Source organism: Podarcis raffonei, chromosome 12 (assembly GCF_027172205.1).
Source record: "Podarcis raffonei isolate rPodRaf1 chromosome 12, rPodRaf1.pri, whole genome shotgun sequence".
Classification (NCBI taxonomy): Eukaryota; Metazoa; Chordata; class Lepidosauria; order Squamata; family Lacertidae; genus Podarcis; species Podarcis raffonei.
The window spans coordinates 36,229,471-36,254,967 of record NC_070613.1 but is presented as its reverse complement, the minus strand read 5'-3'; the positions used below and the strand labels follow the sequence as shown (position 1 = coordinate 36,254,967).

The window sequence follows — 25,497 nt, the reverse complement described above, 5'->3', positions numbered from 1 at the left end:
GAAGCCCCAGTTTGGGAAACACTGGTTTAGAGAAAAGTTAACACAATAGACCTTTATAACATTATGCCTGGCATGCAGAAGGAGGGCAGAGAAGAGTTTTTCTCCCTCTCTCACAACCCTGGAACTCAAGGAAAGCCAAAGAAGCTGCAGGCTGGAAGATTCAGAACTGAGAGTACAGCTTCACACAGTGTATAGTTGAGCTGTGGAATGCATTGCCACAGGAGGCAATGTTGGACAAAATCATACAGAATAAAGCTTTCAATGGCTACAACCAATGATGGCTTGGCTCTGCCTCCACAATCAGAGCCAGCAACGCTTCTGGATACCACTGGCTGGAAGCCACAGAAGAGGAGAGTGTGGGTCTTGTGTTCGGGTCCTGCTTGGCAGTTTCCCACAGGCATCCAGTCGGCTACTGTGAGAACAGGATGCTAGACTGGATGGGCTACTGGCCTGATCCAGCACGTTTGCCTTATGTTCTTATGAAATCTGAGGACTATGCTTCTAATTTGCAGGTACATTAAAAAGCAATTACCGTATTTTTCGCTCTATAGGACGCACTTTTTCCCCTTCAAAAATGAAGGGGAAATGTGTGTGCGTCCTATGGAGCGAAGACGCCATAGCCCCGCGACCCTCTCCCGGCTGGAGAGGTGACGCGCGGCTATGGCAGGAGCCTCTTTAGCCGCGCGCCACCTCTCCAGCCGGGAGAGCATGCGTGGGGCAAAAGAAGCCCCCCGTGACCCTCTCCCGGCTGGAGAGGTGACGCGCGGCTATGGCTGGAGCCTCTCCGCTGCGCCTTTCTGCTGCTCCCGACCTGCTCTTTGGGGCTGGTGGTGGGCTTCCCCCCGCCAGCCCCAAAGAGCAGGTCGAAAGGAACCTGAAGCCTGGAGAGCGAGAGGGGTCAGTGCACACCGACCCCTCTCGCTCTCCAGGCTTCCAAGGTAGCCGCCTGAACGCACCTTAAACGGCACCTTGTTTTAGAGTGGGAAAACAAGAGGGGGAAGTTCTCCCCCTCTCTGCGCAGCGCCTCCTGCCGCTTCACTGAAGGGGCGCTGGGCAGAGAGGGGGAGAATTTTTTTTCTTGTTCTCCCCCCTCTAAAACAAGGTGCGTCCTATTGTCCGGTGCGTCCTATGGTGCAAAAAATACGGTATAATAGAAGGTTGAGAAGGTGGTTAAAGAAGAATGACGCAATAACATCAGGAATGTAATGGACATATGTTTGTAACGGGAGTGGGAAACCTATTTTGGGGGGGAATGTATTAAATTTAAATAATTTGGATGGATTTGTTAAAATCTGGAAAACTAATAAAAATTAATATTTAAAAAAGAGCAATTATTGCCGTGAAACTCCCACTGATGCTGGAATCCTCATCACAACACAATACATACCGAACACAATACATACGCTGCCTCGTTATTCAAATAAGGCTTTAATATTCTTTGTGCTGCAAAAAAGGACAATTTAAGCCTCTTGCCTATTTTATGTCTGTTGAGCTTATACCAGGGAGTGGCAATTTAGTTTCTTCACCGTATCATATTTCAAGAAAAACATACGTACACACAGTGCTGCTTCAAAGGGTAAAAGTGGGAGGGGATCCCAGAGTAAACAAAACGTTACAGGAATGGAAACAGTGTGCTCAGCATCTCAGCCACATTATGCAGCCCCTTACCTGGGAGCTTGTGCAAATGCACAACTGTGGCCACAAGGTGGCTGTCGTGTACAAGGGATGAAGGCCCCGGAAATTAATGACCTCATTAAAACAAGAAAACCACCAAACGGAAAGAAGAAGAAGAAGAAGAAGAAGAAGAAGAAGAAGAAGAAGAAGAAGAAGAAGAAGAAAGCGAACTCACTTTTGGAGGAACTGCTGCAAGCCTTGTCGGCGCTGGTCCACGTGTTGGGGGTTATTGGTGTTGAAAAAGGGCGTTCGGGCTGGAAGTTCTGGAAGTTGTCTTTAAAACACACACACAAACCAGAAAGCGTGAGTAGCCCAAAATGAAAAACATGAATAAAAATGCTTATGTTGGTTTGTTTGTTAAAAGCGGGGCTTTTTTTTCAGCCGGAACTCAAGTTTCAGCACCTCTTAGGTGGGCGCCGTTGCCATTATAAGAGAACAAGGGAGGCGTTCCTGGTGAACACCTCTTTTTCCAGAAAAATAGCACTGGTTAAAAGGATTGCTGAACTCAGATGGAGAAAGATGAAACAATACTGACTTGGGATTTCTATGCGCAACTACTTAACACCTGGCAAAGCTAATAGCCACACACTTTGACAGCAAACTTCAGAGTTGCAGCCATGTTCGCTTGTTGTGGCAAAAGCTATGAGCCATTTGGGGGCAAACTAAATGTTAGCTGATACACTGCAGCAACAGCTTCCATGGGCTACTACACTCTCCTTCATTTGATACATGAAATGTTAGATGGCGGTATATCTCCTATCCTTTACTCCTCCTTCCCTCAGCAATTAGGGTTTTTTTACATCGCTATCTCAGCTTTCTTCCATCTTGGAAAACAAGGTGACATACGTTTGGTTCCCAGGCATGGCCTATGCAGGCACTGACCCAGACCTCTTGGCTTCCATGATGTGGTGGCCCTATGTGCTTTCAAGACCATAGTTTCACCGGCAGAGGAGTGTTCTGAATGTGCTATCTGTGCGATGACCAAAGCCAGCTTCCTAAGAACAGTAGCTCGATTCAGACAGCACACAAAGCCATAGTTAGGAGAGCTCAGCTATGGCTTGGTGCGATGTCTGAATTGACAAACTATGGCCAGCAAATGAGAATGAAAAATCACAGCTTGTTCATGATTAAAAGGTAAAGGACCCCTGACAGTTAAGTCCAGTCACAGACAATTCTGGGGTTGCGAAGCTCATCTCGCTTTACTGGCCGGGGGAGCCGGCATTTGTCCGCAGACAGTTTTTCTGGGTCATGTGACCAGCATGACTAAGCCACTTAGGCGAAACCAGAGCAGCGCACGGAAACACCGTTTACCTTCCTGCCGGAGCGGCACCTACTTATCTACTTGCACTGGTGTGCTTTCGAACTGCTAGGTTGGCAGGAGCAGGGACCGAACAACGGGAGCTCACCCCGTCGCGGGGATTCAAACTGCCGACCTTCCGATCGGCAAGCCCAAGGCTCAGTGGTTTACACCACAGTACCCACACTAAACTGGAATTGCATGTGCATTGCTGAACGGGTGGGTATCCTTCTCATGTATGACTGATGTAGTAGCTTCCTCTGCACCTCGTCCACAAAATGTTCTCCTTCCTTTGTGCCATGTAAAAAAAATATGTTAAGTTGTTCTGGCAGAGGCCTATCTGTTTTAATTATTTGCCAGGCACTTAGCAAAACGTTCAGCATCCTTTACCTTGCACAGCACTTAGCGAAACGTCAAGGACTTCATAAATAATACAGGATATTATTAATAGCACAAGAGACTTGGGAAAGGCAGAGGTACTACAGGGATGGTCTGAATAGAACCCTTTGCTTCCCTCTTCTCCACGTTCCCTACCCTGCAAACATATAACACCGATTATTGGTGCAGGGTTGGTCCAAGATATTTTGCTGCCCAAGGCAAAGGACAAGGAAAAGCCCTGCACCTCCTGCATGCAAAAGCCAACTGAACTGGCATCTGAATCTTATTTCCACACTGGAAACAGAGCACGCCCTTCATTGCCCTGAGGGAAGCAGACTAGGGGACAAGGCATGCGGCACACAGAGCACAACCTCCAGGATTTTATTGCCATTCCCCCAGCCCAACATCTCCTGTGCTGAGGGAGCTGCTTCACTCTGTCTATTAGTAGGGCCGGTCCTGACAAGGAGGCGAGAAAGATCAAGCACTTCTTCCCCCGCAAAGCACTAGATCAAGGCTATATTTCCGATTACTCTTTCAGAAAAAAAATGAGGTTTTTAACCTACCCTCTGGGAGAGGGAAAAAGCTATGTGTACGCTTTAATAAAGCGAGTTTCAGAAACGTTTGGACATTGACTCACATTAGCGCTGCGTTACTCTGAAGTCTCTGGCGAAGCCACACGAATTCTCGAAAGCGCCGCCGGACGCAAGACGTTTTCCTCGTAAAGCACATGCTGTTTGTCTGTAAAGAAACAGGACTTGTTCACCGTGACTCGAAGATACACCACCTTCCCAGTACCAAAGAACTTCGTTGTTTGCATCCATCCAATGGAGTGTGCCTCTGGGGGTGAAGTCAAACTGCTGCACTAGCGGCAGTAAAGTGAGCTTCCTGGGAAGCAAACCTGGGCAGTTTGTATGAAGGTCTTGGGTGGCCCACATGACAAGACCTCAGCCTTGCTGATGTGGTCCAAAGGAAAGCAGCGCAATATGTCCGGCACCAGCTTAGCTTCAGAAGTTGCCAGAAGGAGGAGTGCAAGGCGTGGCGAGGTAGCAAATGCTCAGCAGGCCTCTTTCTTAACCGCAGGCCTCTGTGCCACCTAACAAGTGCCTTCTAAAACTGCCAGAATAGTGCAAATTGCTGGAGCTGCAACTCAAGTGGAAAACGTGGAGGTTTCAGCCGATGTACTTGCCAAGGCCTAGAAATCCTCTTGATCCAAAAGAGGATTTTAGTTCCCAGACCATAATCTGCAAACCCCGTCCCAAGCAATCCACAGTTAAACAGAGAATCCAGGAGAACCTTGAATCAGATCACGGGAACATCTTTGCATGTGACTGCCAGGTTAAAATAATTATCATCTAAAGCACAAGGCCATGTTTCCACCACAGCTTTTGATACATTGAATTTGATACATTGATTGAGGTTGAATCCTAACAAGACAGAAGTACTGTTTTGGGGGGACAGGAGGCGGGCAGGTGTGGAGGATTCCCTGGTCCTGAATGGGGTAACTGTGCCCCTGAAGGACCAGGTGCGCAGTCTGGGAGTCATTTTGGACTCACAGCTGTCCATGGAGGCACAGGTCAAATCTGTGTCCAGGGCAGCTGTTTACCAGCTCCATCTGGTACGTAGGCTGAGACCCTATCTGCCTGCGGACTGCCTCGCCAGAGTGGTGCATGCTCTAGTTATCTCCCGCTTGGACTACTGCAATGCACTCTACATGAGGCTACCTTTGAAGGTGACCCGGACACTACAACTAATCCAGAACACGGCAGCTAGACTGGTGACTGGGAGCGGACGCCAAGACCACATAATACTGGTCTTGAAAGACCTACGTTGGCTCCCAGTACGTTTCCGAGCACAATTCAAAGTGTTGGTGCTGACCTTTAAAGCCCTAAACGGCCTCGGTCCAGTATATCTGAAGGAGCGTCTCCACCCCCATCGTTCTACCCAGACCACCGAGGTCCAGCACCAAGGGCCTTCTGGCGGTTTCCTCACTGCGAGAAGCCAAGTTACAGGGAACCAGGCAGAGGGCTTTCTCGGTAGTGGCACCCGCCCTGTGGAATTCCCCCCCCCCACCAGATGTCAAAGAGAACAACAACTGCCAGACTTTTAGAAGACATCTGAAGGCAGCCCTGTTTAGGGAAGCTTTTAATGTTTGATGTATTACAGTATTTTAATATTTTTTTGGAAGCCGCCCAGAGTGGCTGGGGAAGCCCAGCCAGATGGGCGGGGTATAAATAAATTATTATTATTATTATTATTATTATTATTATTATTATTATTATTACATGTAATGTTTGAGGAAGACTGTGGATGCTGTTGTGTGTAGCGACAGAACCAAACTATTAAAGTCTACATTTTTTTTAAAGCCCATCCAACATCCTGATTCTTACTCCTAGAAGTCTAAGTACTTCCCTATATCTCCACCAATGTCCTTATCCTGTTCCATTAAATACAATGCAATTATCACAGATGCCAGTGATAGCTGCTTCAGGAGACCAAGTCAGTCACCCAACTGCTGCCTGAAAGATAAAATGCATCACCTGCTCATGAAACTATGCCCCGTGTTATCACTCATGTGATTGCTTTTCCTAGTCTCACTAGCGTACTGGATTAAATCAAGAAGATTATTTCTCCTTACATATCAAAGCTCCAGACCACAGGGAGAAAGGAAGGGTTAGGATTATTCTCCAAACTGCAGCTTGAACAATCAGAAATGACACTTCTGTGCATAATGCTACACTTCCTTTCCACCCAATTTATGCCAAGAAATCAGATCTGGGCAAGTTGTAATTTGCACAAACCAGGAGCGGATGAAAAGAACTGACGTGTGGGAAAAGAGCAGGTATGTGGATTCAGACAAGAGGGTGAAATTCAAAAGGGTGGCTGCAGCCTTCAGACTTGGCCATTACATCTGAAGCAGGTAAAACTAGGGTACAGGATTCAATAACTACCCAATAATAAACTGCCTTAACAAAAATATCAAGTTATTCGAAACAGCACTCTCCCCAGTGTGGGCCTGGAGTAAGACAGAGTCCCTATGTACTTAAATAAAACTGTCTGTGTTTTAGTAGAAAAAACAACGACACTCCCAAGGACTCTCAATGTATTCTTTTTACTTCAGATACCTTTCTGCATCTGAAGAAAGGTGGTCGCTTCTCCACCACTGGAGGTTTTTAAACAGAGGTTGAGGGGTCATCTGTCAGGCAGAGGGCCTTCTCGGTAGTGGTGCCCGCCCTGTGGAACGCCCTCCCATCAGATGCCAAGGAAATAAACAACCATCTGACTTTTAGAAGACATCTGAAGGCAGCCCGTTTAGGGAAGTTTTAATGTTTGATGTTTTAATGTTTTAATGTCAGATGTATTCTAAAAGTCAGATAGTTGTTTATTTCCTTGACATCTGACGGGAGGGTGTTCCACAGGGCGGGCACCACCACCGAGAAGGCCCTCTGCCTGGTTCCCTGTAACTTCACTTCTCGCAGTGAGGAAACCGCCAGAAGGCCCTCGGTGCTGGACCTCAGTGTCCGGGCTGAACGATGGGGGCGGAGACACTCCTTCAGTTATACTGGGTGGCAGCATAATTGGCACTTTCGTAGAAAACATCACAAGGCAGCACGCAGACTAAAAACACAACATTGCAATAAAAAAATGTCAGACACCATTGGGTTAAGAACTGGCTGGCAGAGGCCCTTTCTGGACTGTATAGCCAAACTTCTACTGGTAAGGAGTTCCACAGGTCAGAGCCTGCCACATTAAAGGCTTGAGACCACAGCTAAACCTCAAGGGCATGTGGAGCCACAAAAAGCATCACATCAGAGCTGATAACCAGGGAAAGGATTCAGTTACAGAAAGGTAGCCGTGTTGGTCTGCCATAGTCAAAACAAAAAAATTTTTTCCTTCCAGTAGCACCTTAAAGACCAACTAAGTTAGTTCTTGGTATGAGCTTAAGAGTCGTCAACAGGCTCATCACAGCTATCTGCCAATCACCCATTCCCACCACCCTTCTGAGTAATACCCCTCCCCACCTTCTCACTATATAGAAGGATCTGGCAACTTCTGTTTCAGTGTATCTGAAGAAGTGTGCATGCACACGAAAGCTCATACCAAGAACTAACTCAGGGAAAGGATTGTGTGCGTCAAGACACTGACTGCCACAGTGCTGTGTCTCCTTTATTTTATTTTTTCCTTTTCCTGCTGCCACCAAAACTGGTGGAATTGGGAGGGAAGGTGGCAGAAAAACAGGCTTGAGGGGCTGATCGGGCCCCTGAACTGGGGGTCAGCACACACACCCACACCCACATCAGTTTAAAGAAACCGCTTGTCTCATGCGCTGTAAGGCATAGTTTGCATGTGTACACAGCGATCAAAGGACATGGGCAAAAGTGCTGCAAAAGCAATTTCCCTGTAGCTGGTGTACTTACATGAATGAAGATCTCATAGTCTATATGTGAATGCCAGGAGTCTTCCTTTTTTATCCGAGGGTCTCGCACCAAGACCGTGACAAATTCCTGCAAGCGCATAATAATGAAAAAGTGGTGAATATGCAAGTTAAGAATCCTTCTTCTAAGAGAGTCTTGAAGGAGGCTGTTCCCAAGCCACTTCTGTTATCGTTAGCTAATGTCACAGGCTTTAAATAAGGGCTCCGGAGGGGGGAGAAATAAGGAAGCAAAATGAAAAGCCATGACTCATCCTGCCTGTGGCACATGTCCGGAAAAACTACTTGTCAGCTCGCCAAAGGGGAATTTCTAAATTGAATAATGTAGTGTATTTCCAGTGAACCAATGTGTGATTATTAAGCTACAGTTTCAGGAATTTTCTGTCCGGTTTATGCCAGCAACAGCTGCTGCCGAACAGGTGGGGAGTCTCCTTAGAAAAGCCCACCTGTGTTGCTATTGCTGAGCAAACAATTTAAGAAGAATGAAACTCAAAGGAGCAGAGAGTGCCCTCGGTTGACACTGCAAAGCAGTGGCTTAAAAGCATTTGTTCAAACAGAAGCATTTGTTCAAAGGAACAAGACCCAAATTCTTCTAACATGAGGATTAGCTCTCCCCTGGCCATAGCTCAGTGGTTTGTGGGGGAAGGCTGCAGCTCAGTGATAGATCACACACAGAAGGTCCCAGGTTCACTCCCTGCCATCACAAGACAGGACCGGGAAATATACCTGTCTGAAACCCAGTAGAGCTGATGCCAGTGTAGGCAACACTGAGCTAGATCAATCAGCGCTCTGACTCTGCATAAGGAAGCTTCCAAAGAGTCTTCCTATGCCCCAGGTGTGTAATATATGTGCCAGGTTGCACCTCTGAGTCATTCCCATCCTGGGCATAGCACCAGTGCCCACATGACAATGAACAGATCTAGTTAAGTGGAGCCTTCTTTCATAGGCACTAACACATGTGGTAAAAGGTAAAGGATGCCTGGATGGTTAAGTCTAGTCAAAGGCGACTACGGGGTTGCGGTGCTCATCTCGCTTTCGGGTCAAGGGAGCCGGCGTTTGTCCACAGACAGCTTTCCGGGTCATGTGGCCAGTATGACTAAACCACTTCTGGCGCAACAGAACACCCTGACAGAAACCAGAGAACACAAAAACACTGTTTACCTTCCGACCACAGCAGTACCTATTTATGTACTTGCACTGGTGTGCTTTCAAACTGCTAGGTTGGCAGGAGCTGGGACAGAACAACAGGAGCTCAGCCCATCGTAGGGATTTGAACTGCCGACCTTCTGATTGGCAAGCCCAAGAGGCTCAGTGTTTAGACCACGGTGCCACCAGCGCTGTATGCCCTGATTCACAAAGCTTAATGCTCGTTAAGTCAATCAGGCCATTCACACATACCATTAAAACAGTAATAACAAAGCAGGTGCATACAAAATACTTTGAACTATACTGAAATATCATTAAAATTATTCTATTACTACTGATCAACATGTCTTAACATTCATTATCATCTCAAATGGCAAGTGTCTTCCGCCTCCCTACAGCCAATGGAACAAATTTCACAGTCCTAAATGTCACATAATAATCTTCTATGGCCAATACACATTGATGATGGTGGTGGTGGTCGTGGTGATGGTTTATAGATCACCCGTCATCCAAAGATCTCAAAGCAGTTCACAAGATAAAAATACAGAAAGAATGCTGAAAGGAGAGCTGTTATTAGTAATTCCAACACTAAGGGGCTCAAGGTAGCAGATCCTCAGATCTCAATAGAAAGGACACCCCAATAAAAAGCGTACCAGATCCTCTATTTTTGGTGATCCTGAATGGCAATGCTGAGCCGGCCCATACTGAACCCCATAACATTTGTTAAACTCCATCAACTGTACAGAATTTAGTCCCTTTGGTGAAAAGCCATCTCAGCTCCTGTGAGCAAGTAAGAGGCTGGTACAGAGGCAGTTCCCCAGGAAAGGGCAATATAAATTCCGTTGAAATTTACGGAGGTCTTGGAGGGGTAAGGCCCCATCTGCTTCTAGATCAGGCACAGGCAAACTCAGCCCTCCAGATGTTTTGAGACTACAATTCCCATCATCCCTGACCACTGGTCCTGTTAGCTAGGGATGATGGGAGTTGTAGTCCCAAAGCATCTGGAGGGCCGAGTTTGCCTATGCCTGTTCTAGATGCTACTATTCCCCTCTGGGTTTCCATCCCCACACACCTTTCCGGGCCACAGTTTGAGAAAAACCCAGTGAAAAACAGATTCCTTTCAGCGCATGAAAACGTTATCCATATTCTCATATCAGGGCGAAGTCCGTTCTTTGAGCTTTGAGTTTAGTGCTCAAACCTACCAGTTTGTGGATATAATTGCTCACCCACAAATTGCCTCATTGAAGAAAACAAAAGATAATTGGGATGTGTGTGGGTGAGGGGGCAGGAGATCAAAAGAAACCTTTGCCTGGAGGCCACAGACTTTTAGTTAATCTTGGCAGGCCCAACCTTTTTATTTAAATGATCTGGCTTCACGTTATCTAAAGGGAAAGTCCAGATGAAGCAAGAGGGACAATTCAACTGTTATTTACATGACAAACCAGAACACTGTCAAAGGCTTCTATGCCTTTTCCCCAGCACAATGAAAGAAAGAAAGAAAGAAAGAAAGAAAGAAAGAAAGAAAGAAAGAAAGAAAGAAAAAAAGAAAGAAAGAAAGAGAGAGAGAGAGAGAGAGAGAGAAAGGTATTTTGCTTTTCAAATATAAAACCAATCTGAATGTTAGCCTAATGCTCTAGGTTAACCAAGAAAGCTTCTGCCAAATCATGGTACAGTAGAACCTTGCTTTTCGAATGTAATCCGTTCCGGAAGACCGTTCGACTTCCGAAACGTTTGAAAACCAAGGATCCATGGGTGGTTGGCAAAATCCATTGAAAAAATGGAAAAACATGCAGTGGAAGCCGTTTGACTTCCAAGGCACATTCGAAAATAGAAGCGATTACTTCTGGGTTTTCGGCGTTCGTGTTCCAAATTCTTCCGCTTCCCAGACACTCGAAAACCGAAGTTCCACTGTAATGGGCAATGTTTTGGCTTATGACTTACATACAACTTACAACGGCTCTATTTTTGCACAACACTCTTCCCCCTTACCTGACCTCCCATCATGGGAGTTGCTATGCCTTACCCAAGAGACAGGGAAGGTTAGCATGGTGTAAACCCACCAGTGCTCCTGATGGTGAGATTGCACAACACGGACCCTGCTGCCACCTCGCTCCTCCACCTCTCAGTAAGATACAGCGATGCCAGTGATGGGACGATCAGGTGAGCACTGGCACCCGCCCACCCCACACCGACCACAACTGCATCATAGAGAACAAACCACAGAGCAGAAGAAGTGCAGCCAGCCTTTGCCTTCCTAGACAGGCAGTGCCTTCACCCGCCGGAGGAAGACCCCAATACCACTTGTCAACCTTCGCTATTGCTGTATGAAGTTTTAGCTTGAGTTGAAAAATGCAGGAAACCACACCAGGTAACACATTATGGAAAAACACACAGAGGGATTTTCTCCTTGGAATTTCCCCATTTCATTTCAAAGGGCCCTAGCTAGGTATTTTCTCTTTCATACATGTTGTTTTTATTGCTGGTAGGCTGGGCAGCTTTTTGTTTCTGTATTTACTCTCTCTCTCTCTGCTTTCTCTCTTACCTTGATCCTTTGTCCTTCGCACTCTCCCATATCCAGTGCTTAAACAAGCAACAGATCTACTTCTTCTTTTTTTAAAGACTACCTTCTTAAGAAATACAATTTTACAGCAAAATCCTACACACGTTTACACAGAAGAAAGTCCTAGTGTGTTTAAAAGGGCTTATATCCTAGTAAATGTGCTTAGGGTCAGAAAATGTGCTTCTCAGAAAGCCTGGGAGCAGGACCTGGGTGCAAAAACATTTTCCCCATTTGTGATTTCCAGCAACAGGTACTCAGTTGTTCTAAGAATTCTAAGGTCAAGTGATCAAGTGATCCTAAGTGCACAAGGTAAACACACTTACATATGTATATAAACCACATGTCTGAAATAGCACAGGAGAGCAATCCTGACATCATCTTGACTCTTAACGACCCCAAATATTTCCTCTGCCCAAGGAAATAGACTGGGAAAACCTCTCCTGGTGGTTCTTTTCCCTTACAAATCCTGTCTCTTGAGGGTTTATTTTGTGTATGAATAGGGCAGGTCTGTGGTCTGGATTCAAGAACTAAGGTATTTACCATCTCAAAAGAATGGCCACCTTGGCCAGGTAATACAATCAGTGACCATTATCCCGATTGATCTTGTCAGACATGAGACAAGCTACAATCTCAAATTTCAGGGAAGTTTTTAATGCTTGATTTTGTATTGTGTTTTACTGTTTTTTGTGGGAAGCCGCCCAGAGTGGCTGGGACAATCCAGTCAGATGGGCGGCATATAAATAATACTATTATTAAACTGTTGTAGCTTGCCTCTTTCTATAATGTGTGTAATGCTTTGGGTGGTCTTTGGTGAAGGGGCTGGGCAATTTCTAAAGTCTTTAAAAGCCAATAATAATAATAATAATAATAATAATAATAATAATAATAATAATAAATTTTTATTGCACACCTTTGTTTGGTGTCTTCGCCTCCTTGCAAGGGGGGGGGGGAATTCTATTGCAAAATAAAGATAATGGACGTAGGGGACACTTAAATCCTTTGATGGAGAGTTGGGCTGTAAAAGCCAACCCCAAATTTTAGCAGTGTCTGCTACTAGTATACGTAACTGAACATCTTATCTTCCGTGAGATAAAACTCTTTCAAAGCTGTCCAAGCTGGTGGCCGTCACTGTTTACTGTGGGAGCGAATTCTAGAAGTGTGCACAGTAAAAGCAGCAAAGGATTTTTGTGGCTTCTCAAGAGATTAACCAAAGCAACAACCTCCTTTCACCAGATACATGAAAGGGATTTCCAGAAGAGTGGCCAAGTGAGTCTGGGCAGCAAAAAAACAAGAAATAGCTTTTGAGGCACCTAGTCCCATGGACTGCAAGAAGATCAAACCTATCCATTCTGAAGGAAATCAGCCCTGAGTGCTCACTGGAAGGACAGATCCTGAAGCCGAGGCTCCAATACTTTGGCCACCTCATGAGAAGAGAAGACTCCCTGGAGAAGACACTGATGTTGGGAAAGATGGAGGGCACAAGGAGAAGGGGACTACAGAGGATGAGATGGTTGGACAGTGTTCTTGAAGCTAGCAAAATGAATTTGACCAAACTGCGGGAGGCAGTGGAAGACAGGAGTGCCTGGTGTGCTCTGGTCCACGGGGTCACGAAGAGTCGGACACGGCTAAACAACAACAACAACAAAGTCTAACCAACTGATTGTGCATGGGTTCCACTTCATCAGGTGGATCGAATGTTATCCTGAGTTATAGGTACATCCTGAGTTATAGGTACAGACATGATTTGGGGAGGGGAAAATATTGTGCAAAAAAAGTGAGGTCAGAGGGAAATGAAATGCAGACAATGCAGATAATTATGTACTTAACAGTGGAGATTCACAAAAACCTTCTTGGTGACACAGACATCCTGGTACTGGTAAACCAAATAACATGCTGCCTGTTTGCTAAAAATATTTGGCAATGGTTTAAGAGGGGTATTAAACAGCTAGGCAATATCTTTACTGGGACTACCAAACTGGTCATTTGAGAGTTTTTCCTTGAGGAATCTTGTTGGCTCCAGTTGCTTTCCAGAGCCCAGTTTAAGCACGAGGGAAATGATTTCTAAGATGTTCCTAGAATCATAGACTTGTAGAGTTGGAAGGGACCTCAAGGGTCATCTAGTCCAACCCCGTGCGCAATGCAGGAATCCTACCCACAGCCGTCCCTGGATGGACTTGACCCACCAACCTTCTGGTTAGCAGCCAGACACACTATGATATAATAATAATAATAATAATAATAATAATAATAATAATAATAATAATATTTTATTTATACCCCGCCCATCTGGCTGGGTTTCCCCAGCAACTCTAGGCGGCTCCCAACAGAATATTAATAATAAAAAAGTGACAACATCAAACATTAAAAACTTCTCTAAACAGGGCTGCCTTCAGATGTCTTCTAAAAGTCAGACAGTTGTTTATTTCCTTGACATCTGATGGGAGGGCGTTCCACAGGGCGGGTGCCACTATCCTTGGTTCCCTGTAACCTCACTTCTCACAGTGAGGGAACCGCCAGAAGGCTCTCAGAGCTGGGCCTCAGTATCCGGGCTGAATGATGGGGGTGAAGATGCTCTTTCAGGTATACTGGGCCAAGGCTGTTTAGGGCTTTAAAGATCAGCACCAACACTTTGAATTGTGCTCGGAAACGTACTGGGAGCCAACGTAGGTCTTTTAGGACAGGTACCACAGGGAGTGCTAGCATTACATTTATAATAATAATAGTAATAATTTATTATTTATACCCCGCCCATCTGGCTGGGTTTCTCCAGCCACTTTGGGCGGCTTCCAACAGAATATTAAAATACAATAACCTATTAAACATTAAAAGCTTCCCTAAACCTTTCCTCCAGTGAATTCAAGATGGTGTACACGGCTCTTCACCCTCCCCATTTTATCCTCACAATAAACCTGAGAGGTAGGTCCAGCTGAGAGATAGTGGATGGCTCACTTCATGGCTGAGAAGGATTTGAACCCTGCACTCCCAGGTCCTAGTCCAGCACTAACAGCTACATCAAACTAGTTCTCTAAACCTTAAGTACACTTGGCATAGAAAAGGCAGCTAGAATGTTTTCGTAAAATGAATACAGAATATATTTGCATGACCTTGGTTGATTATTTTATTTGCCATAAATTGCAGTACCTAATATAAAAACGAGGTTTTGCAAATGAACTGAATGGTGGCAATCAGCAATACCCAAATGGGGAGAGGGGGCAGAAGTGAGGTGGTATTTTAAATTCTTTGTTACTCAAGAGGAATTCCCCTCCTGCCTTGCTTCCCCAGTCTTCTAAGGAAATAGAGGTTAGCACACTATTCCCACTATTGCTACAACGATTTTAGCAAGGCTGTGAAATCCATGAAGGGATGGAGAGAAAGATGGTTGCCATTCTGTGCTTCGAGAAAACCCATGTTCTGGAACAAGCACTCAGAACAACACACACTTTTGCTGAGGAGCTCTCTGGATGATTATGCATCTATGGCAGAGATGCAGAAACAATGGCTCTCCTTCTCCTAACAGTCCTAGCCAGGGATGATGGGAGTTGTAGTCCGACAATATCTGGAGGGCCACACAGGTTCCTCAGTGCTGATCTATGACTATAAGCAGCAAGAACAGCTAAGTGACAATCTAGAACAGTGTTTTGCAAACCTGAGTCTTCAGCTGTTTTTGGACTACATCTCTAGCTAGCAGGACGAGTGGTCAGGGATGATGGGCCCTGTAGTCCAAAAACAGCTGGAGCCCAAAGTTTGGGAAACACTGGACTAGAATGTTAAAATTAGTATTCTATGGCTATACACACACACACACCGGAAAAATAACACCAGGAAGAATATTAAATTTGCAGTGAGTAAGCATTATAAGAAATGGAAGAAGGAAACAACAGATGATACATAGACTTGTGTTTTGCAGATTCATGGAGCTACAAACTGCTGAGCAGTCTGAGAAAGCAATTAGCAATGGGGAAAAACAGAACTAGCTGCCGCCTCATCTTCCCCTAGCAGCTGAAGGGATATAATAATGGGCAGAGTTATGCAACTGAATCAAGCAGACCCAAGTTCAAAACGACTCAGATATGAAACTTTTGGGTAGCCAGGAGAAGTTATTCTCTGCCAACTGAGGCCACACCAAGAAGCCTAGCTTTTGGTACCCTGAAAGATATAATTTCCCCAGGCCATGGCACCTGAGCCCTGAGAAAATTACATTTTCCCTGCGACCTGCTGTAGTACTGCCATAGTAGGGAGACACATCAGGGACAGAACAGAGCAAAGCAGTGGGTTTGCCTTGCCGCAACCGCTGCCAGGTCAGCGGCAGGGACAGCACAAGGCAGGCTCCAGAAACTGGAAAACTCGTAGTCAGATTTTGGATAATTGGCAGCCAGTTAGAAAATGTGCAGACTCCAGGAGAGGATGCACCTCCACAGGCACATACCTCCACATGTGGTGGGAATGTCCCGAAATCCAACTCTTCTGGACATCAGTCATACAAGAAATATGCAAGATAACTAAGCAAGTATTAGAAGTCACCCCAGAATGGGCCCTACTAAATATCTTCCAAGATAATAATGCCCGCTCACATTATAAAGAGCTCATAACCCACCTACTCTCAGCAGCCAGAAGCATCATAGTCAGACACTGGAGAGACCCGTCAGGAGTTAAGCATGGACCAATGGTATCACATAGTATGGGAAACAGCCTTATTGGAAAAATTAACCAATAGAGCCGTACAGTGGTACCTCGGTTTAAGTACTTAATTCGTTCCAGAGGTCCATTCTTAACCTGAAACTGTTTTTAACCTGAAGCACCACTTTACCTAATGGGGCCTCCCGCTGCCCCCGCAGCATGATTTCTGTTCTCATCCTGAAGCAAAGTTCTTAACCCGAGGTACTATTTCTGGGTTAGTGGAGTCTGTAACCTGAAGCATATGTAACCTGAAGCATATGTAACCCAAGGTACCACTGTACCTTGGTTCTTGAACGGAATCCATTCTGGAAGTCTGTTTGACTTCCGAAAACATTCGAAAACCAAAGCACAGCTTCCAATTGGCTGCAGGAGCTTCATACACTCACTCGGAAGCCATGGAAGCCGCGCCGGACGTTCGGGTTCCAAAGAAAGTTCACAAACCGGAACACTCACTTCCAGGTTTGCGGCGTTTGGGAACCAAAACGTTCAAGTCACAAGGCGTTCGAGAACCAAGCTACTGTAAACTGAAACTGACATGGGGACAAATAGAAGAAGATGCCTTCACCCCAATATGGTTCCTCTTTATCACATACATAGCCCAACAAGACAATAAAGAATCCGTCAACAGCATGAGAATCAATCTGGCTCACCTGATCCAAAAATACACACACACACACACACACACACACACAAACACACACACCCCCACTCACACACAAAAACAAATCTCACTACAGCCAACCAAAGACAACTAATCACACCCTTGGCCACCCCCAACCTCTCTCCCCACCAAGGAAATATAACAAGTGAATACAGTAGTAAGAGAACGCATACAAGTGATGCTGACACAAAACCCCACACATACACTGAGTAGAAGAATAGAAGCATGACCACCTGACCCCACTCCCACTCGCCACCTTCCCCTTCTTTTCTTCCTAAGCTAATAATGCATACAACACTAATGTCTCACTACAAACGAATCTGATCTGTAGAAAATACAACTTGAAAAAAGAAACAATGCACATATTTTTGTAAACTAAGAAATATTTAATAAAAATATATTTTTTAAAAAGAGAAAATGCGCAGACTTCAGCGCACTCCTAAGATCACTGGAGGCACAATCTGGAGCAATCCAAACTATTTACTTTTTCTCGACTTCCCGTTTACCAAGCCCAATTCCCAATCAAGCCAGGGGGTGTTTCTCTACCAAAAAGTGGACAAGAAGGGGGGGGGTGGAACGCCTAGCATGTCACCAGTTGGAGGTCAATATATTGGGGGATGGGGTGTGAGAACAGCAGAGCAGAGGGAAGTGGACTGGCCAGCTAAGCAGCAGCCCACTGAAACGGATTGGAGAAGTGGCAACCCATCTCTCAGGCAATTTTCAAATTTGCTAACTTCCCCAAACTACACCTGCTGTACAAAGAGCAACTCCCTTTGTGGATTCCATGTCAATTATTTCCCCACAAGCTTGCCACTAATGAGCAGGACCTCAAATGAAAAGCGAAAGTTAAAAATTCCTGCTTCCCTCAAAATACAGTAATCTTTTGCAGCCTGGGGACTGTGCTGCCTTGAGGACATTCTGGGAGTTAGGGGCCAGAGGCAAGGGTGGGTGCAGAACATGTAAATTTCATCTTGGTAGGTTTGTTTTTACGACTCTCTCTTATGAGGCCCTATGACTCTCCCTTATCTTCCTGCCAGACAAGCAAGAAGCATGAGTTCCAGGAGACATTTCAATCAAGCAAAAACACTCAGAGGGCAGAAAGGCTGGGAGGGAAGGGTGTGGCAATAATAAGAATTTATTATTTATACCCCACCCATCTGGCTGCGTTTCCTCAGCCACTCTGGGCGGCTTCCAACCAAAAATTTAAAATACAATAAAATATCAAACATTTAAAACTTCCCTAAACAGGGCTGCCTTCATATGTCTTCTAAAAGACAGACAGTTGTTTATTTCCTTGACATCTGGTAGGAGGGAGCTCCACAGGGCAGGCGCCACCACCGAGAAGGCCCTCTGCCTGGTTCCCTGTAACCTCACTTCTCACAGTGAGGGAACCACCAGAAGGCCCTTGGAGCTGGACCTCAGTGTCCAGCCTGAACGATGGGGGTGGAGACACTCCTACAGGTATACTGGCTAGAAAGGAGCTGTGGTTTGGAGCGGGTCTCAAAGTGTGGCTTGGAGAGGACCTGGGGCCTGAGATCCCCCACCCACTTTAAAAGACAGACAGCTGTTTTTCATGCTAACTTTCATTCACTGAACCAACAGCTCACAATAAATTGGCATTGTTATGTCCCTAACATTAGCCCTAAAGATGCTTAGAAACATCAAGGTGTCGCTCCGTATACAATTATAACCACATTATTTGCCATTAGCAGCATGTGATTTTGGTTCTGTCTCATTGAACCCAAGTGTCCGTTTGGTTTGGGCTCATTAAAAAACAAACTCACCAGGCCCATATAAAGACGTATTATTTCTACATTTGTGCTTGCATGAATGAACTACAAATTCTTCTTAATGCCACTGTGCCTCGATTCCAATGCCTTTTTAATGGGAAGATCCATCAGCAATAACGTAACAGGGCTTCTGCATTTTAAAGGCTGTTGGCTTTGCCTGCCCCCAAACATTTAACAAGGGCAACTTGGAACTCCTCCTTGTGGGCTTATTTGCACACACAAAATTGTTTTGACGAGGGAAACGAAGCTCCTGATTTCCTCTTCGTTAAAGCCCATGTGAGAGCAATGTTGGCGACAATTAGGAGGGCCGCCGATCAGTGGGAGAGCACACACGCAGCCCCCCAAGTCTCCAGTTAGCAGGATGTTAAGAAGTCAAGCTGAGAATGACCTCGTTCTAGGGACTACAGACCCTCTGTCAATCAATGGAAACAGCGCTGATCTACATGAATGAATGACCTGACTCAGGATAAGCCAGAGGGTGCACATGCCGTGATTGTGCAGAAGCATGAGATGCATTCATTGACAATATTTCCCTTAAGGAGTTTGATGTGATATGCATGGCCCCCTCTTTTATCTTCACAATCCTTTGAGATGTATTAGGCTGTGAGACAGTAGTTGTGTTCACGCCAAACCATGGTTTAGTGTGAACACAACTACTGTCTCACACTAAACCATGGCTCAGTGTGAATGAGCTAGGTCCTGGGGGAGGAGTTTGCAGCCCATTTGCTCCTCCCTGGTTGTCACGGACTGGTTGGATGCAGAGAAACCAGCTGGCGAAGGCTCAGAGCTCGGGGAATGGGACAGCAATGAGTGGTCAGAGGGAGAAGCGGGAGCAGACTGGGAGGAGGTGGTGTCGGAAGCTGAAGAGGTAGCAGGGTTTACTGAGTGGGGGGAAAGTCTGTGGCAGAGAGAAGTCCAGAATGAGAAGGAGGAAAGGAGGGAAGCCAAGAGGCAGAGAAGAGGCACATGTGTCTCTCCCTCCTGCTGCAACAAGCCCCCCTGGTCTCACAGAACCAGGAGAGGCATGAAAAGAGCTGAGATGCTAGCTTCACACAGGCGCAATCTCAGATTGCTTGGGTGGGGAAAACCCTGAAGAGGAGGGGAGTTAAGCAGCTGTGGGAAGTCGGGCACCTTCAGTCTCCACAACTGCTTTGGGGGCAAGTCCTGCTGGAGATGAGTTGCTGTGCTCATTAGGCCTAACCCTCCTGTGCAGATCCTGTTTTTGCTAATGGTTAACTCCAACTTGGTGTAATTTACTGCTGGCTCGCTCCCATCACTGGTCCTTTTAGCTCAACACAGCATAGCAGCTGAGCCAAAGGTTGGCTTAGTACGAGATCCAAGAATCTGGGATCGCAGTTAAGGTCTCCCCTCCTTAACCACAATCCTTAGGTTGGACGACACTCTGAGTCTAACCTTGGCTTAGCTGCCATGTCACGCTGAGCTAAAAGGACCAAGGAGGAGCGTAGCAGGCGTCAACTCCTGTCTAGGAGCCAGTCTGTACACATGGCTCTTATAAGCCAGAGGTGGGGAACCTTTGGCTGTCCTGAACTACAACTCCCATCAACCTCAGTGACCATGGCCAATGCCCAGGGATGATGTGAGCTGTAGTTCAGCAGCATCTGAAAGGTCAAAGGTCTCCCAAACTTGCTTCCAAGCACTGAGGAACAGCCTATGTCAGCAGAATTGCATTTCGTTGTGACCCCTGCTTGCAAAAGAGCCAGATACTTGGGACTTCCCCCATGCGCCGCATTACAACATACAAGCCAGGGGGACTATTTCTGCCATCTCTTCATTCCAGCAATTACACAACCTACTTCGTCTCCTAAGATGCTACCCCAGATATAATCTGCCCTGTTTACTCAGTGCTGGTTGGTGATATAGTCACACCCAAGGTGAAAGCTGTTCGCTGAATAGTGGCTGATCAACGCAGAAGCATTTTTGCAGAACATTTCTGCTTTTAGTAGTATAAAACAAAGTTCCATATTTCTAGGAAAACACCCCCTTCCAAACTAAGAAAGCAACACACACACAAATTGAGGCACTTACCTGTTTTTCATGCTTTGGCGTCATCTTGCAAACTGCATGTGAAGTCTATCTAAAAAATAAAAGTGGCAAGCTTAAGTAATTAACATTGAAAATGGATTAACAACAACAAAAACTACTGCTACTACCACTGAGCTGTACAGAATGTGATCTTTTTGTCCAAATGGAAATGGGTTCAGAGGAAGGCAACAATAACAAGCAGGGCAACGGAAAGCAATTCTTATGAGCAACAATGGAAAGAACTGAGTATCTTTAGCCTGGAGAAGGAAAGGTTGAAGGAGGAACATGACGGCATTCTTCAAATAGCTGCATGGTTGACACACAGAAGAGGGCACAGACTTGTTCCCTTGTGCCCCAGAGGACAGGGTCAGGTCTAATAGAAGGGTAGATTTGGGTCAAGCACTGGAAGAGCTTCCTGATGGTCTTATTAATGTAGCCTAAAATTGCATTAGCCTTGCAAGGGTCTTCAAGAGATGTGCTTAATTAAGCCTTCCCTGTACCTTTCTACAGCCTCTTCTGTTGTGTTCCGCTTGTGGAAGTTAACTATGGTTCTCTGACATAAGGTAAGGTGCATTGCTGAGAAAAAAACTTGTTCCTTGAACTGTGGCAGGATCTACTCCTTATGGGAGGTCAAGGGCACTATGAGGTTCAGGGGAGAGAAAGAGAGCAACTCTGCCACTTTATAGGATTTCTAGAGCCAATCTACGGTACTTCTCAAATTTCATTCCATGCTCCTGATAAAGCCATGCTGTTAAAAAGCATCTTTTAGATGGCTGTTTCCCCCTTGACCACCGATGAGAACATTTCCAAGAAGCCACTTCCCTCATTCATAATAATGAACTGAATTTATGCAGTTTAAGGAAGGTCATTTAAAAAGCGATGTTTACATGGTGCAAAACCCCGCACTGCTTACATATAGCTGATCGACACAACCTTGGGCACAGGATGAGGAAGGAATTTCCAAGAGTGTGCTGACAGTGACACTTTCTGCTGCAAAAAATGAAAAGGGACTCTGCACGCCGAGATGTGGCAACCAATTGACTCTTGTTTTCTTTTATTATTCAATGGTGGAAGAAAATTATGTAACATTTTGGCAATTCCAAAATAACTCACAATCTTTATGAAAATACTGGGCAAGGCATTTCCTTCCTCAGTATTCTTATCCCATTGCCCAAAGTTGAGAATCAGGAAGTTCAGCGTGGGCCCAGACAAAGCCTGAAGCAATCACCAAAAGAAGAAACTTTTCACAGTTTTGCAACTTTCTTAGGGAAGACCACATAACGGGGCTTCCTTTCAACATCAGATGAGCCTGGGAATAGGCCACTTTAAATACTGATCAGCTGTTTTTCAAGCTACAGGGCAATTTGGGCAGGGCAGAAAGCTTTTCTGCATGAGTCTTCTGTTGTGCTCTTTGCAAATGCGGGCTTAATGCATGTGTACTTAGGAACAAGCTCTGAAGGGATCAAGCACACTCTTGCCCGTTTGCAGCTGGGTGCAGGAGTTAATGAAGTCGAAAGAACAGCATAGGAAAACAGAGGCTTAAAATAAAGTCACGGGTGTTGCGCCGAGAAATGGGTAAGAGCAACAAATGAGAAGGCTGTTGATTCTGTCATTTGGCGCCTCTTCAGGGGTCCAGCACAAGTAGGTGAGATGAAGGCAGCAGACATATTCCTGTTAGACAGATCTTTCCAAACTTTTCATGTTGATGACACACTTTTTAGACATGCATCATTTCGTGACACAGTAATTCAGTTTTACTAGCCAACCAGAGGTTAAGCTAGGCATAGGCAAACTCGGCCCTCCAGATGTTTTGGGACTACAATTCCCATCATCCCTGACCACTGGACCTGTTAGCTAGGGATCATGGGAGTTGTAGTCCCAAAACATCTTGGGAGGGCTGAGTTTGCCTATGCCTGGGTTAAAGTAACCCCTTTCAAGCCCTGAGAGCTGCGTGGGGAGTGTTCGTGCGACACACCTGAACAATGCAGCCAACACACAGTTTGGAAAGGTCTGCTGTAAGAGTCTGGTGTACAGGAGCACCAGAAGAGGCATAAAGTCAGGGTTTTCCAGGAGCAAAGCCAAGGCACAGAGCTGCCCTGCAAGTCGGCTCTCAAAAAGCATGCAGATCTAGGAAATGGGTATTGGACATTCTTAACACGCAGTAAAAGGGATCTGCTAGGCAGAAATGTCCTGCCTATAGGCTTCTCAGAGGCATCTGTTTGGCTATGCTGAAAAACAAGATGCGAGAGACAGTGTGTGGTCTGATGGTTACAGTGTTAGAAACTGAGATTTAAAAGCTGGGAGCCAAATGGCAACTTAAACCTCGGCTTCAGTCACCACAATGGAATGCCTAAGTGCCCCACAGACCAGCTGATCTATGCAGCTGTTTTTGGGTGCCAAGCTCCTGCGCAAATCAATTGGCTTGCGCAGAACCAAAAAGCGTGTTTCGTTTGGTGCCGTGCCGCCCCACAAGACAGCTGCCTGGCAGCTGCGCCAGCTAGCCAGATAAAGATGCTAGTGGCCAAAATGTGGTGACCAGACATCTCCAACTCCTTGCAAAAGGCTGCTTGGGCCTGTCATGAAATGTGACTGGCACCCGGTTATTTTCCATCTCTGGATGGTTGGATTATGGCCCGGGAGACCAGGGTTTGAATCCCCACTCAGGCATGCAGCTTGCTGTGTGATCTTGGGACATTCCCTGTTAACATTTCTATTCGACCTTAAGGAGCAGACGTGTGGAACTGTTGCGCGTCACATGTCTGTTTACATTCCAGCACAGCTTGCTGGGAACTTCCGTTGTGTGTATAGCTTTTGCTTTTCCCGTTCTCTCTCAGAAGACGAGAGAGAGAGAGAGACATGTTTCTTTGCCCTGATTTATGATTAATAAATCTGTAGTTGTAGTATGCTTTCACAAGCCTCACGCCTATTCTGCGTGCGCAGTTCGCTCTGCTGATAGTGTGCCTGGCTTTGAAGTCTGGGTCGCTGGTTTACGTCGGAACAGATGCTGGTGGTCTTCGAAGCAGGAAGACTGGAAGGAGGCGGCCCAGATGGGGCTAGCCAGCTGGCCTCCGGGCCCTCTGATAGTCCCTGCCTCTCAGCCTAACCTACCTCACAAAGTCGTTGTGAGGATTTTTTTAAAAAGGGGGGGGAGAGGTGAGAACCATGTATGTCACCTTCAGGTTCTTGGAAGAAAAGGTGGGGTGTAAATGTACTAAATAAATAAACAGCCTTGATATCAGGCCTCTTCTTCAATGGCCTTCTAAGAGTTTTGAGACCGTTCTCATCGGGCACTGAGAATGCTAGGAAGACCTCTCCTCAAAGCACGCTCACTTCATGGGTTCAGAAGAAGTTATAGTGACTGGAAACAAGAACAAGGATAATCTGCTGTACACAGTTTTACAATGGAACAAAGAGATGCCAGAGGAACAATATCGTCATGGGTATAATGTACTGAATTCATTACCAGCCCTTTTAACATCAGGTGCCAGGGCAGGTTACAACAATGTAAAATTCAGTACTGTAAACAGTTTAAAGCGGACAGCGTCAATCAATGGGTATGTTTGGTTCTTGGGGGTGAGGGTGGTGACAGACAAGCTCAGGGCTCTTGGTATTGCTGGTTAAAGACTTGAAGTAAGTTGCCCTGATTACATAAGGATATAGGGAGATTGAGAGATCCTTCCATAGCTCAATGAATTTAGCTCAATGAACCATAGCTCAATGAAGTTCGGGGTTAGGCCGCTCTCTTTTGCATTTGAATGGTGGGTGGAGGCTAGCACAGGATTCCTATCCTTCCAAGTTTAGCAATTGCAGATAGCTTCATGGCAGAGCGGGGATTTGAACCCTGGCCTCCCAGGTCTTAGTCAAAAACTTTAACCACTACACCACTCCGGTTTGGGATTCTTTGGGGAAGGCAGGACTGGTCAAAGCAGTACAGTAGTGCTTTAAATGTATTGGTGCAGATGTGGCCTCAGACATAATTATTGGTTACCTATAAAGGTAAGATGGACACGGGTGGCACTGTGGGTTAAATCACAGAGCCTAGGACTTGCCAGTCAGAAGGTCGGTGGTTCGAATCCCCGCGACGGGGTGAGCTCCCGTTGCTCAGTCCCTGCTCCTTTTCTTTTGCAATAAATGCCCACCTTCTCCAATTTTTCAGTGCCCCCTCAAGGGTAATCCTTAGGGTTAGAGAGTGATGGGCAAGGACTGGAGAGAGACCCAGGTTCAAATTCTCACACAGTCACAAACCACACTACAAAAGTCACTATCTCTCAGCCAAACCTACCCACCAGGACCACTGCCGAGAAGATCTAGTGGAAGGGCAATGCCTGTCTTCTTGAAGGAAAGGAGTAGAAATGCAATACAGTGGTACCTCTGGTTACATACTTAATTCGTTCCAGAGGTCCGTTCTTAACCTGAAACTGTTCTTAACCTGAAGCACCACTTTAGCTAATGGGGCCTCCCACAGCTGTCACGCCACCGGAGCACGATTTCTGTTCTCATCCTGAAGCAAAGTTCTTAACCCGAGGTACTATTTCTGGGTTAGCGGAGTCTGTAACCTGAAGCATATGTAACCCGAAGCATATGTAACCCGAGGTACCACTGTGAATTGTTTAATGAATAATTAGAAGGAGTTAATTGTCATTATAATAACTTATTTATTTACATTGGTGGGGTGTGTTCCACTTGTTTCTAAACATGCCAGTGCAATTCTCTTTATGCATTTCCTGAGCACATGTACAGCTTGAACTTCCCGCTTGCTAAAAGTTGGAACAGAAAATGAATCCCACGCCACACCGGTCGGGCAAGGGCTAAAAGGCTTTGTGAAAATCCTTCGAAGACAAA

General features: G+C 45.8%; 1 protein-coding gene across 3 annotated transcripts in view; it reads right to left on the bottom strand.

Moving 5' to 3' along the window:
- SNX10 (sorting nexin 10) overlaps positions 1–25,497 on the bottom strand; it is a 47,224-nt gene that overhangs the window by 11,333 nt on the left and 10,394 nt on the right. The window contains exons 3-6 of one of the 3 annotated variants that reach the window (XM_053410016.1): positions 20,659–20,707; positions 7,765–7,851; positions 3,987–4,087; positions 1,850–1,948 (exon numbers count right to left, since the gene is read on the bottom strand). In XM_053410016.1, the coding sequence (XP_053265991.1) occupies positions 1,850–1,948; positions 3,987–4,087; positions 7,765–7,851; positions 20,659–20,682 (311 nt within the window). In that variant the 5' untranslated portion in view covers positions 20,683–20,707. The remainder of the gene's footprint in view (positions 1–1,849; positions 1,949–3,986; positions 4,088–7,764; positions 7,852–20,658; positions 20,708–25,497) is intronic. The other 2 variants (XM_053410017.1, XM_053410018.1) reach the window with 2 other exon arrangements.